This window comes from Rhea pennata, chromosome 7 (genome assembly GCF_028389875.1).
Source record: "Rhea pennata isolate bPtePen1 chromosome 7, bPtePen1.pri, whole genome shotgun sequence".
Taxonomy (NCBI): domain Eukaryota; kingdom Metazoa; phylum Chordata; class Aves; order Rheiformes; family Rheidae; genus Rhea; species Rhea pennata.
In genome coordinates, this window is record NC_084669.1 from 22,338,883 (window position 1) to 22,353,052 (window position 14,170).

Genomic DNA, 14,170 nt, shown 5'->3' on the forward strand with positions numbered 1-14,170 from the left:
ATAAACACACTAAAATGACCAGCTCTTCTGGATCTCATTTGGAACTGCTATTGCACAGTGCTTCTGCCAACAAAAGTCCACGAGTCACTAGCATCACCTCAGGTTTCTCACTTAGAAAGTAAGGAACAAAATGAGCAACCACTTGGAAAAAGTCTGGTTTATGATTACTCCAGTACCACAGAGAAATCCTATGCCAAAGATACCAATAGAAACCTATTATCTGGGGGAAATTCAAAGATCTCAGCCGTAAGATGGCCATTTGATTCATTTCATGCTTCGCGGAGATTAGAATGAAGATTAACCTCTCTCAAAGACAGTATTAGAAATTACCTGCAGTTTCAAAGCAAAAATACTGCATTGGTTTACATTTTGCAGCACTTGGAAGGATGCCTGCATTCATGAACACTAGGAACTTGTTTTGAAAATGACAATTTTTACTACATAATCTGAATACGGTATGAAAGAATCAAGTAGTCTGCATTCAGCCTGCAAGCAAAACATTTGACAATATTCATCTTTTCTGTAATAAGAAGGTCACAGGAAATATTAAAAGAAAAAAAAAATAAAACTTCAGTATAGTGTTTCAGGCGATTTGATATAGACAAAAACTGTATCACAATCCACTAATTAGAGTGAGGTTGATTTAAAATTTATGCAAATCAAGTTACTTTAGCCACTTCCCGACTATTCTTACACCCTTCGCACTTGTGGAAATTTTAAAGAGAATGCAACAAAAGCAAAGTATCAGCCCAACTTGCTTGGACTTATAGAATACCAGATTAACATGTATGGATATCTACTATTCAAATAAATAATTGAAGCTATCACATGAACAGACATGATCTAGGAGAGCAGCTAAGCTTCTAGATCTTTTCTATGAAACTGGCACCCAAGAGAAAGCAAGCAAGAAAAAGAAAAGCTTAACTGGCAATTTTTTTAATGGCTTCTCTAGATCAGCTAACACTGCAAGCCCTCAATACAAACAAAAGGAAAAGTGTCCCAGCTTACTGTTTAGTCAATATTTGTTATTGACTGATAAGTCGAGTCACTTTCTGCAGAAGCTCAAAGTATAAATAATAAATAAGGCATCGTTTCATCTGCAAACTGAAATCACAGTAACAAGCATTACAGCACTAAACACATCACATATCCATAATATCTAATTCGGACACTACTTTTGCAGAAGATTATTCTAATTTCTCCATTTAAATAGACCACAATGAATTTCTCAGATCTATTCAAAAGCACTGAGAACAGCATTGAGGACAGGCCATACATTTATACTTACACCTGTGAGCTACCACTTCATAAAACCAGACCTTATAGAAAGAGTTCGGGTATTAATACCACTTTATACGAATGTCAGATTTCCCCGTTAAACTTGAGTTTTCAGAGCTCAAACATGAGAAAATGGGTGTGCAATCAAATCTACATAGCAGAAAACTGATGGCTACAGTAACAAGTATATTAAATCAGTACACTGGGCAAAGGTTCTCTTATAGTTACAGTCATTTGACCTTTAGCCAGCTCTTAATGCCCTAGCCAACCCTCTAAAGATGGAGATTTGCAGCAGCTTCTTGTCTGAAATAAGCCATGAAAAGGTTCTTCTGAACCTACTATATAAGCATTCATTTAAAATGTCATGAATGTACATGAAATCCGAGTGCTTCTAACAGCTTACTTTGCAGCTTCTGTTTAAATGCACTAACTCTGAACCACTAGAGGATAAAAGGACTCAGACCTTCCAGTCTGGCACTCATGGCCCTAAAATATACACAAGCACCTCTTCACAGGTGTGTTTACCTAGTTTAAACCTTATTTAAATAGACTCTTGATGCACACACTTTCCACAAACACCTGCTTCTCACATTGCAGAGCTGACTTGTACAAGGCAGTTGTATTCAGTCATTTTCTGTCCTAAAGCCATCCTACACACCATTAAGCAGCAACTCAGTCAGGAAAATCCTTGTTACTCACTCATCCCCAAACCAGAGCAAAGCGCAAGCAGGCGTGCTGGCTGGCTAGCAAATTCCCTGTGCCTCATAGTATCCAGCCTCTGGCTACTCCCGTGGCTCAGTCATTACCATTAAAAGAGGGTAGCATTCATTTCACTTTCTGCAGCAAGGGGAACTATCACAGAAGTATTCTGCTCTGCATTTAACTTATGCATCATACATACTTGCAGAGTCTGAAGACTCAAGAAGTCACAGTAAGATTCAGATTCAGGGAACTCCAATCTTCATTAGATTCACGGAAAAATAAGCTTATAATTAATTCATATTTCCAGCCATTTTTGCTTATAAAAACGTTCTGCCCAAGCTAATTTCTTGCTGAGCTCAAGGACATCTTAACTTGGAAATGTTCAGGAAAAGAAAGATGCTAAGTTATTACTGCATGTCAAAAAGAGGCTCCCTTTTATTGACATAACACCATAACATAACTGACAAAATTAAGCATAACCATGATTTCAACATCTGGCACATTTTTCTAGATATTTGAATTATCTTAAAAAGAAGTCAAATTTAAGCTATGGTGATACCGAACCCAGATCCAAACAGATATCAATACTAAGGTTTCCATCAGCTTTTAAAGAACCTTTGAAGATGTAATTTTATTTCAATTTTGCATGCATGGGCAAAGCTTAATAGTCATTGCTTGCACATGGTAATAATTCAAGATGCTCAATCTTGCTTTTTCTGAGCACTGGAAATATGAGATACCACATCAGACTTAGGTTTACATGTCTATCTCAGTACAAACATTCAGCTATTAAACTTGTTTTAGACAAATCCATACAACAGCTAAGATGCCAGAACCTCTATTTTCCTTTTTGTTTTTCAGGCAACTAACATCAGTAATAATCAGCATATATGCAGCATACATGAAGTGTAAAAATGACACAAAATATAGCAAGTGAGAGAGCGTGGCTCAGAGCACACATACTGTTCATTTTCAAATTATTAAATAGCTTTTGTAAATCCACAGAAAACTGCCACAGAACTTAAGTTTCACTATTAGAATTTTAAAGAGCAATAGGAACATTCCACATAATTCAGGCCTAGGACCCACAACTAAGAAAGCTCAACTGTAGAAGCAAAAAGTTACTCTTATCGCAATCATAGCATTGTTTGTACTGAGCCACAGCATCTTCTCTAGATGCTGCCTTCAAGAGCCCATTTAGACGTTACAATGGGATGGGATACCAGAAGTTAGTTGCAGACAAGAATTTAATATTTTTGGTAATCAAATAAATTGTGTTATGTAATTTTCTTACTCCTGAGGAGCAACATTTTGAAATGAGAATCTTTACCTGCTGGAGGCATACGGTGCCTTCATCCCCTTGACCAGGGTATTTCAGCATCACAGTCATGACAGAGTTAATACCCACTAGCTCAGAGGAGAACAAAAGGTACTCCACTGCAACATGCCTAACATTTACATTGCCTCTCTTTGCTCATTAAACAGGTTTTGGTTAAATAATGAACAAACTGTATTACAGACTCCGATGAGAATTCCAAAATTATAAATCAACTGGTAAAGCCCAGAGGAGAACGAAGGGAGTGGGAGGGAAGGAAGGATAATATTGACTAATATAAAGGGCGCAGCTTGACAGTGGATATTCCTGCCACACCTGATCAAACATGCTCCATGGGGGAGGGGAAGGGAGAGCGAGAGCAAAAGGGGAGATGGGACAAGGCAGCCTGAAATTTGCATCCGGAACAGATTAAAACGGGTTCTTGGGGGATTGAGAAAATACATAATATATATTACTATAAATGCAAAACTGTACTAAAAGCTAACTCAAATGTCAAAGATTACAGCTTGAATAAATTTAAATATAAAAGCAATGTGTTTCCATGAGCTAATGAAAGAGACATGAAAGGAAGGTCTAGACAAAAAAAAAACTAAGCTTGGACTTTTCATTGCCTGGAAAATCAGACAGGAGACTATATCATTCGAAGTACTGCTTGGGAACCATTCCATGTCTAAAACTTAAGAGAGAGCATAGCAACCATATCCTATCTCAAGACATTAGTCTGTAAATAGCAATCACTGAAGCTGAAATAACCTGTTTAGAAGAACCCCATGTAGTCAAACCAATACACTATCATCACATATAAGCAATTACTAATTTGGCATAAACCACATATACAAGATGCCTTTACTACTCACATGGAGTCTCTGAATCTCTCAGTACATAAAATCTCTCAGTAGATGAAAGCACAGCTTTCTCTAACATGAGCAGATAGTTGGCTTGCAATTTTTCCAGGTAAGTCAACAGCAGATCATCTAGGCGTATAGGTAATCTGCAGTACCTACCACTTAGTCATATCACATTTGAGTATCGTGAAATTCCCACTTCTTGTTAATGAAAAAACGTATTAGCAAGAATGGCAAAGAACAACTTCAGGACTCCCACTTCACAGAAAATTTTACCTCATTGAAAAGAGAGATTAGATTCAGGAAGCATTCCCTCCTAGAAAGCTTTTAGTGACTGTGTTCATATCCTACAGAAGATGAGTGAGCTTACAAAAAACTGTAAATTCAGTCTGTCACATATTTTGGGGACAAGCCTAACATTCTGAACAAGATATTGTCCAGAAATGCAGACTATGTAAAAATTCCCTAAGACATGACTTGACAGGAGATTTCCTTTTCTAAGGAAAGTTTACCAAACAAAGAAGAAATAAGGAACTACACTTACAGACAATCACAGAAGAGGAAGGAATAACAGGTTAGAGCTGGCACACGTTCTCAGAAACTCTCATCAACACCAAGAAGCAGCACTACTGTAGTTTTACTGAAGGTATTTTTTTAGGGAATATCAGGCTTAGCACTGACATAGGGAGAGGCATGTTCCACACACAGAAATGCAAAAAGTCCATCTCAAATTTGCAATTCTGAACATTAACTGTAATAAAGGGACCAAAAACAAAGCTTACTTTCAAATATTAAAATCAGTAAGATGACAAATCCTGTGATGAACCAACAGAATGCCATATGCAGCAAAGGATTAGCCTTCCAGGCTCCTAAATATGTATTTGAGTTAAAATTAAACAAACACTCCTGAAACTACCAGCAGAGAAAAATCTCAGGGGAAAGGAGGAAAAGGGGAGGGGGGGAGAGAACCAAAAACTGGTCAGAGTCCACATCACAATCACATGTTTTACTTCTGTAATCAATAAAGGGCCCCAGATCCTTTCAGTGCAACTAGGCACCAAGTAAGCCCGTCACTGCAAGATTCAAGAGATCCAAATGGAAAGCATGTTCTTCATTATTACTGACAACAGATGATTAAAATCAACAAATCAGAGTATGTGAAGAGAAATTAGATAATAGGAGACTCCTTTCCAGGCAAATTCTTTCTATTATTCAGAATATTATAATATTATTACTATACCGTATCTCATATACTATTACAAACTTCAGTGTGTTGGAGCAACATGTCAGGGAGAAGCTCATCTTTCTATTCGTTACCCTGTAAATACGCGATGTTATTCTCAAGTACTGCACCCATACTACACAATGCACCAAAAAAAAAAAAAAGAAAGAAAGAAAGAAAAAAGAAAAAAAAAACAGTTTGTCAAAGACGAAGCAGGTTCATTCATCTCAACAAAATACTCTCTGGAGTCAATGACAAAATAACTTGATCAGAGCAAGTTTCAAAAAGCAGTAACAGCTCAGGATAAGCAGACATACATCAGGGCTTCTTGGGTTGATTAAAGCTTAACAATACAGTTATGTGCTTGTATTAGTTACTAAAGCTTCTTAAATAGCATAGAATTGTACAGGGAATATATAGTTTCCAGACGATGGTAGCAGTGGGATTTGTGTACTAGTTTCATGTTGGCATGTGTTTGCCCATTTTGTCAATATTCAGTATATGATTTCCAGATAAAAAAACAACACATTAAAAAAATACACTGCTGTACAGGTTCAACGACAAAACTTATCTGTACATAACCTACCAGGTACACATACCTGCAAAACTCTATATAAGCTTACCTGTTATCTTATTCAGCACTTCTTTTAAGATGCTAAAGCTATGCAGCAGGGGATCCCTTTCTTCATCCTATAGGTTACATATACAAAGAAAGTCATTATCAAAGTAAGCACATTCCTGAAAATATATTGTAATAATGGATCCGAAAAGACTTCACCTTCATCTCAAGGAAGTAACATAGGTTGAGTTCATCACTTTCAGTCCACCTACTCCACCAAAATTAAGAGAAGCATTTTTATCTTCCTTCTAGTACTACTTAATTTTTGTACAGTTCAAACGCCAAAGAGCAGACTGAAGACTGAGCCCATTGGTTTCATTTTACTGTCCTTAGAAGTGTTTCTGATCATCCTTCCAATCTTCTATAAATTTCAAGACAAATCTACTTCAAACGATATTGAAATGGCTCATCAGGATTTTCTGCAATGTTAATCTACACAGCAAATTGTAATGGGAGCAGAAATAAAATGACATTTGATGTCATTAAAATATCTGGAAGAAAGAATCACGGTGTGAAATTTATATGAACAGCTGTATCCTTTAACCTTAGTCTATCTTTATGATATTAAAATATGGCAGAATAGTACTTCTTCCAAGCTGTGTACATCTGCAGCCACAAATCCTACTGGGTGGCAATGACAACTAATGGAGAAGTGTTTGTTAGATGGGAAAAAGGCCCTGCCCTTTGATGGACTGAAACTATTTGTGTGGCTGACAGCCATCTGCCATTCACGTGACATTTTCAAGCGCACTGCACATACAGCACACCACACAGACATTTACACTGTGGAACCCATAAACCGACCAAACCATCGTTAGACCTAGAAGAATTGTATTAGTGGCTTTTAACAAAACAGGCTGGAAACTATTAACATGTTTCAGTCAGGAATATAGCTAGCAGCCACACAATAGAGCCAAAAGAAGACACCATACCGTATGAAAAATGCCCTGTATATAACGACTTCTCCAATTTTTATTTCATGCATCACTTTATCAAGACTGTAATCTGTATCAGGACACAAAACGATATATAAAATGTTGTCCTAAATCAGGAGCAACCATATCTTCAAAATCTCTGATGTATCAGAAGGTAAAAGTCAAAAGAAAATTACTGAATGGCCTTGAACTGACTTCATGATATTCCCATTTGGAATACAATGTGTTTTTTGATCGTTTACAAGATGTAAAGGTGGGAGATTTTCAGCTTTGTACCTCTGACAGTCAGCAACACACATATGCATCGTTAAGAAGCCAAAACTGCTTAGCATGACACAACACAGAAAATCAGTCTAACTTTACTTACAAAAGGGCTATCAAGAGTGTTAAAAATTGGAGGGACTTTTCTAAAGCAGATAGTTTCTACCATAGCATGAACAGATAGCAACAGTTCAAGAGAACTTACCAGATGTGTGTGAGTGCTCCATCGGGCATTGCGTTTTATGGCTCCCACCACCGCGTTGATTTCACCTTGAACAATGTAAATGTTCTTATCCACCATCCTGGCAATCCTGAAAATAAAGATAAGCCAAATTAATCTCCACCCCTCAGAAGTATTCCCATTCTCAGTTGAAACATCATGTTAGCCCTGCAGGTGGCCTGCAGAGATACAAGAAACACTTTCAGATCTTCATTTCATGCACGAAGACAAATACAATTAATTTGTCACAAGGAAGAGACCATGCTTTTCACAGAGTAGATTTGCAAAAACAGGACAGTAGATAATTAATTGTAACAGGGTACCAGTGAAGGAAGAGACAACTTCATCAAGTCACATGCCTCGTTTTTTTTTCCAGTATATGCAAGTTCAGAGGAAGATGTAGTCTTAGGAAATCAGGACACACATTCATGACGATGCAATACCAACACACATCTCTAGCATTTATGTAAAGTCCTGCAGCTCCACACAGAATAGAAAACCAATCTCGTGCCCTGTTAAATAAGCACCAGTGGCTTGAATAACATGGCCAAAGCAGAAACTCTTCGGGACTTTAAACTGCGACAAAGTCATTCATAACAGATGTTGATTTCACACTTGCTTTGTGAAAAAGGCTTCTTAAGAGAAGAGAGAGGACAATAACAAAAGCCAAGGTTAATACTCCCCAAGAGATCAGCAAACTGGAGACAAAACTGGATAGAACAAAGAGGGGGGAAAAAAGTGAGAAAGCTAACCTGAGGTCTCATGATGTACCCAGACAGAAAGTCAGAAAAGGAGAAAGAATCGCATAAAGCAAGAAAAGGAATACTCTGAATGGTCTGAGAGTGGACGACTCTAAGATTGTTCTCTCTGTAGTATCTGTAACCCAAATAGACTCAGCCATAAGGAAATAGGAATGGAAAGGAATTTATATACCTGACCACTTACATAAAAGGGACTTACAAGGAGACCAGAGAGTCAGAGGATATTTCTGCAGATGAGGAGGATTTAGTGAAATGCTAGTCACGTAATGGGAGATTTCCAGAATATATGAAAGGAAAATGAGGAATCCAGTTTGAATCACAACAGGACATTCACAGGGAAGCAAAAGACTTAACACAGAGCAAACATTAACGATAACACTTTGAATCAGAGCAGCTCACTTAGAGGACTCCATTCAAAAAAAGAAACAATAAGAGGAAGATTGTTGCCCACATAGCAAAACCAAAGCTGGGACGAAGCAATTTTGGTATATCACTACAAGCTTCAAGATCACCAGCACACACAAATTTCAAAACATATCTCCTGGATCTGTCAGGCTTCATGTTAATTAAAATGTCTGAATTTTCAACAATACTTCAAATATACAAATATCCTCCAAGTGAAAGAAAATAATTTGCTTTAGGATTCTGTAAACAATGGAAAGAAAGCAAAATATTATAAAAAGATGCCTTATCAAGAGAAAGTGAATGTTATATGGGTTTGTAACAGAATGAATTACCCTAGTGGTACCACTATCTCTTACTTCACTCCATTAATTAGAAATAACGGAATTCCAAAGTGTTATACAATAAACTAGGGGTAGAGACATAAATATTTAGTAATATAGGAACTGCTATAACAGACCAGATTAGTAGTTTATCTAGTTCATCACTAAATGATTTACAAAAACAAAAAACTCTGCCAAAGTAGTTTGCTTATGTCCCAAAAAACAAAGGTTAAATATCCTGCTTCCACACCTGTATACAACAGAACTGCGGATGTTCTTCTTACTCACGTGTCTAATGCTTGAAAGATGCTCTTCTCCTCACTGGTAGCTTATTCCACATATCACTTATAGGTTACATAGAAAGTATTGCAGAAAAGTATCCTTGATCACAACTTTTTCTAATTCACGATGTCCTCCTTGTTTTAGCAAAAGCCATTAATGGGAGCTTTTATCTGCCTTTTAAAATTCCCAACTTACTCACCTCTTCTATCAGTAATACCAATACTTTCCATGTCCTTCCCTAGGAATTTCCAGGGGTCAAAACTCTACTGCACAAAAGTACTTTTGGGGAAAAGCATCTACACTTACATTTAGCAGAACCAAAGACAAAACTTTTCTGTCTTCACTGCCAGAAGACAATACTAAGCACGCAAACCTTGTACAGCCATTCCAGGTGTTTAGTAAATTGACCTATGTAAACAAAGGCTCCCCCTAACCTTACCTAGAAAGAATGGAAAGAAATATTAAACATACATGTTATGTGCCTTCGATATACAGATACTCAACAATTCTGTCAGTATTTAAAGCGATGCCACTGCTTAATGCTATTCTGTATAGCACAGAATATGCCTGTAGTGCTCCTATTACTTCTCTTCTACATTTAACCTAAAGGAATCAAGAAGGAAAAGTTAATTAAACTCAGCCCTTCCTGAATGTAGGAGGCTTGCAATGCTTAAGCTTTACTGCACCTGGCTCTATCTCCCATGCAGCAAATTGTAAAGAGGGAAGGTGGAAAACTTCAGTGTAAACCTTTTCTTTTTCCCACGCTGAGAAACTAAACTTGCTGATCCCTTCAAGCAAGGGTGCAAAAAAATCCATGTTGTGGGTGCTGATGCAGCCTGTAAGTGCAATGCTGCAGAGCTCTGACAGTAAATTTGGGTCTTCCAGCATAGAAAGGCGTTTTAGTTGCACTGGACCACTAAGTTGTTTGTGTATAAAATAAAATTGTTATCAATTAAAGTCACATCTAAGGGAACCTGCAGTGAGATAGAAACAAACGCACTCTCTTCAAATCTTCTCAAGAAGTTAGCAATGAAATGATGACACTACAAAAATCCTTAAATTTTGCAGCGTTTTAATATGCTATGAAAGCCCTGTCAAATAACGAGAATTTTTTACCCACACTGGGTAAAAGCAGGGGCAACTCCTGCTTTATGTTTAAGCTTGCAGTCAACCAAGCAATAGCACAAGCACATTTCAAAGGAAACCACAGCCAGCTATCTTCATTCTTGCAAAAGATCCCTGCAACTGTATGCTGGAGAAGGGAACAGAAAATAATTTAAGGAAAAGAAAGTAGGATTTTTTTTTTCAGGGAGATGCATCTTGTAAGCCAAAACCATCAAAAGCAGCAACCATCACTGTACAACAGTTTAAAATTTTATTTCAAGCAATGTTTGTGGCTTATCTGGACTTTGCACTTCCTGAAGCCTACCCCTTTTAAAACTACCAATTTTCAGTGTGTATTCCTTCAACTATATCTTAATTACAAGAAACAACTGCTCACACTTCAGAGCTTAGCAACACTTCTTTCAACATAAAAGATCAGCAAGACTGAAATTAAATGCTTTGTAGTCACAGAGAGAAAGTTACAAGATTTACCAGGCCAGTGCTGAATGACCAGCTGGGCACAGGAGAACATGGTACTAGTCAAGCAAAACCACTAAGCGTTAGTTCTATCTAGAAAAGAACTGCTACCATTAAATCAGGTTTGATGTTAAAAGGGTATGGCCTCAAGAGTGGGATATCATGTAACAGTTGGAGAGGTTATCGGGCTACTAATGCTGAAGGACACTAAATGTTGAAGTGAATTCCCTAGTAAAGGAGTGGATTCTACATCCCTTGATGTCTTCAAATCAAGACAGGACACCTTTCTTGAAAGCAATCTTTAATCAAACACAAGGTATGGACTTAGTACAGGAACAAACAGATGAAATTCTATTGCCTTGCGTTAGGCAGAAGATCAAGATGAAAACATGTAAAGGGCAGCTATTAAGTTTCAAATGCATTAGAGCTCCCTGTCTCACTCAGTCAATCCTACATAAACAGCCAATTCCTTCTGATGATGGGTTTATACATTTGCTTAAATCTGCAAAACAGTCCCCAGATTTTGCTTCTGCTTGGAACTTCAACAGGCCACAGAGTGAAAATGATGGCTCCATCCAAGCCAGTACAGCTGCCCAGCATGTTGTGAGAAACAGGGAAGCTACAAGCATTCACAGCATCACTGCTAACAGGCTGAAGAATGCTTAAGTAGAAAAACAGAGACTGGAGCATTTCATAGACGAGCGAGATCTAAAAATCTATGTGCTTCTCAAAGCCTTCAGCAGTGCTCTGTGGACAGTAATGATCACTATTCTGAGAATCTTGGAATATTATCAAATGTGCAATTTTCACATGAAAACACTGACATGATTTACACCTGTAAATACCTCACACGTGCATTAAACACTCCACTGCTCAAACCTGAAATGCATTGTCCTGAAACATCCCAGGGCATAGGAACCCACACTTTTTCTGGGTATTGCTGCAAGAAGTCCGAAGTATATTTTTAGGAAACTCTCCCTTCCATGTGGGAGAATGTCTGCAACTCTTTTGGAAAACAAGCAAGAGTTAGCATCAAAAGTGACAATACCTGACGGACTTCCATCAAGTTACTTTTCCTAACAAAAATTTTGCCCTTCAGCTATAACAACTGACTCAAATCCAGAAAAACTACTACAGTAAATAGCTACAGTGAAAAAGGACATAATCAGTACACATGCAAGAAAAGTAGTATTTAAAAATAGGTGTCAGATAACCTAGATTTGCACTGTTTATAATAATGCACAAATAATCTACATTGTATCAGGACTTGGGTCACCACATCCAGGTCAGAGACTATGTACTGCCACCAAAACAGAACACACACACACACACCCATCCACTCACCTACACACACATCCCTTCAATCTACAAGTTACGCTAGCTAGCTTACCAACGAGCCCAGATGACACTGAAAATCCTTTTCTTCCTTTCAAGCTTCATATAGAAAGTACATGAGTACGTATCATGAAATCTAACTCGCTGGGCTTTTTTACATAAATACTACTCTGTAAAAAATAACAGGCAGTAAAGATCAGGGAACTCAAAATATTTCTTCGAGGTCTAACTCTTAAGGCTTGGACAAAATAACAAAGAAACAAGCAATAGTTTAGAATTAGGTCAAGGAACCATGCAGTCCAGTGATGCTGAACTCTGGGTAGTTTAGAGTGCCCACTAAACGTAAACAACACTGACATGACAGCAGTGGTGCATCACAGATGACAGCAGGATAGGCTTCTCTGCAGATCTCCAAATTTAATTGCAACAGTGAAATAGGGTACAGGAGACAAGAAGTGATGGTGACTCACGTTCAGCTGTCAAAAATGACTGAGGAGAAAAAGTTAAACCTGAGGTAAATACAGCGGGGAGGATTCTTTCTTCTAATTGCTTAAAACTAAGTTAAAACTAAGAAAAAACGGTACCAGTGGAAATCATGATGAACACGCGAGTTTGACCCTTCCTTCTGCAGCAGCCAAGGAGTCAGCCGCAGGCCGCGAAAACGGCCTTTGCTCCCGGCGACTGCAGGCGAGCTCCCGCAAACACCCCAGGCGCCCGCGCCCGCCCCCGCGCCGGGCCGCAGCCCCTCGCCGCGGGCCGCCCGGGCTGCGCGCCGCCGCCGGCCGCTCCGGCGGGCCCCTCCGCAAGCGCGGCCCGGCGCGGGGCGCCTCGCCCGTGCCGGGGCCACGCTCCGCGCCCGCCGAGGCCCCGGGCCGCCCCCGCCGCCTCCCGCCCCCAGCCCCGGCCCCCGCGTCGCGACACTATCGCGACGGGCGCTCGCCGCCCGGCACTGACCCCCGCATCCAAAATGGCGGCGCCTGCTCCCCGCGGCGGCGGCCGCTTCACACATCGGGCGGGCGGGGCGGCGCCGCGAAGGGAGGGAGCGCCGCTCCCGCTCTCTCTGCCTCCCTCCCTCCCTCCCTCCGGCGGCGGGAGGCGGCGGTCGCGGCGGGGCCGCCGAGCGCGGGGTCCTCCCGGCACGGGCAAGCGAAACCGGCTCCGCGCGGCTCCCACTGACGTGGAGACAGGCGCACCCCAACCCGCTGCCTGGTTACTGCGCCGATAGGCAGCCCGCGGGGGCCAACCAGCGCCTGCTGCGGCGGGAAGCTCGCTAACGCGCCCAATAGACTCACAAAGCAGCACCGGGGAGGCGGGCCCTGCACTGACAAGGAAACAAAGCCAATAGCAGGGGAGAGGGTAGAAGTAGCGGGCCCACTGGCCAATAGCGAAGAAGCTCTGAGGCCGCGGGGCGTGGCCGATCCGAGGGGCGAAGCAAGGGTGGTTGAGCAGCAGCGGTGTGGAGGGTGTTGTGCTGCCGCAAAGCACTGTGGGCCCGGCCAGCTGCCCGGCTGGATTCGGCGGCTAGAGCGTCCCGGGCGCGGCCGCGCTGTGCGCGGGACTTGGCGGGCCGGGCCGGGCCGGGCGGCGCAGCGGCGGGCTGGGCGCGCGGAGCCAGGAGGGGCAGCGGCCCGGCCCCGCCGCTCGGCCCCGCCGCGCCTGCCGGCCCTTCGGAAGCGCCGGGGGGCGAGCGGAGCCCGTTCGCACCCCGCCGGGGGGGCCGCGGCCGGGGGCGGGCGCCGGAGCGCTCGGGGCCTTCCCGGCCCTCGCAGGCGGGGCTCGGCGCCCTGGCGCGGCGGTGCTTTCGGACGCCTGTCACGGAGCCTGGGACGAGCCGCCGGGAGCCGTCTGCTTCACGGGGACGCGTCCCCGGCGTTAATAAAGAGCAGCGTGGCAGTGTGCCTTGCATTCTTACTCACGATCCAGCACCGTGCTGTCTGGAGAGAAAAACAATGCGGCGCGGCCCCGCGCTGTCTGGGCAGAGGAGGCTGCGCTCGCCCGCGCCGCAGCCCCGCGTCACCCGGCCGCCAGGCAGCCCAGCACAACGGCCTGCTGCTGGGACGGTGGTGTG

General features: G+C 41.7%; 1 protein-coding gene across 3 annotated transcripts in view; it reads right to left on the reverse strand.

Annotated features, from left to right (window-relative positions):
• Nucleotides 1-13,269, reverse strand: part of GBF1 (golgi brefeldin A resistant guanine nucleotide exchange factor 1) — a 111,809-nt gene extending 98,540 nt beyond the window's left edge. For all 3 annotated transcript variants that reach the window (XM_062580151.1, XM_062580152.1, XM_062580150.1), the window contains exons 1-3: nucleotides 13,057-13,269; nucleotides 7,404-7,509; nucleotides 6,007-6,073 (exon numbers count right to left, since the gene is read on the reverse strand). In XM_062580151.1, coding sequence (XP_062436135.1) covers nucleotides 6,007-6,073; nucleotides 7,404-7,509; nucleotides 13,057-13,064 — 181 coding nt within the window. In that variant the 5' untranslated portion in view covers nucleotides 13,065-13,269. The remainder of the gene's footprint in view (nucleotides 1-6,006; nucleotides 6,074-7,403; nucleotides 7,510-13,056) is intronic.
• Between the last annotated feature and the right edge of the window lie 901 nt (nucleotides 13,270-14,170).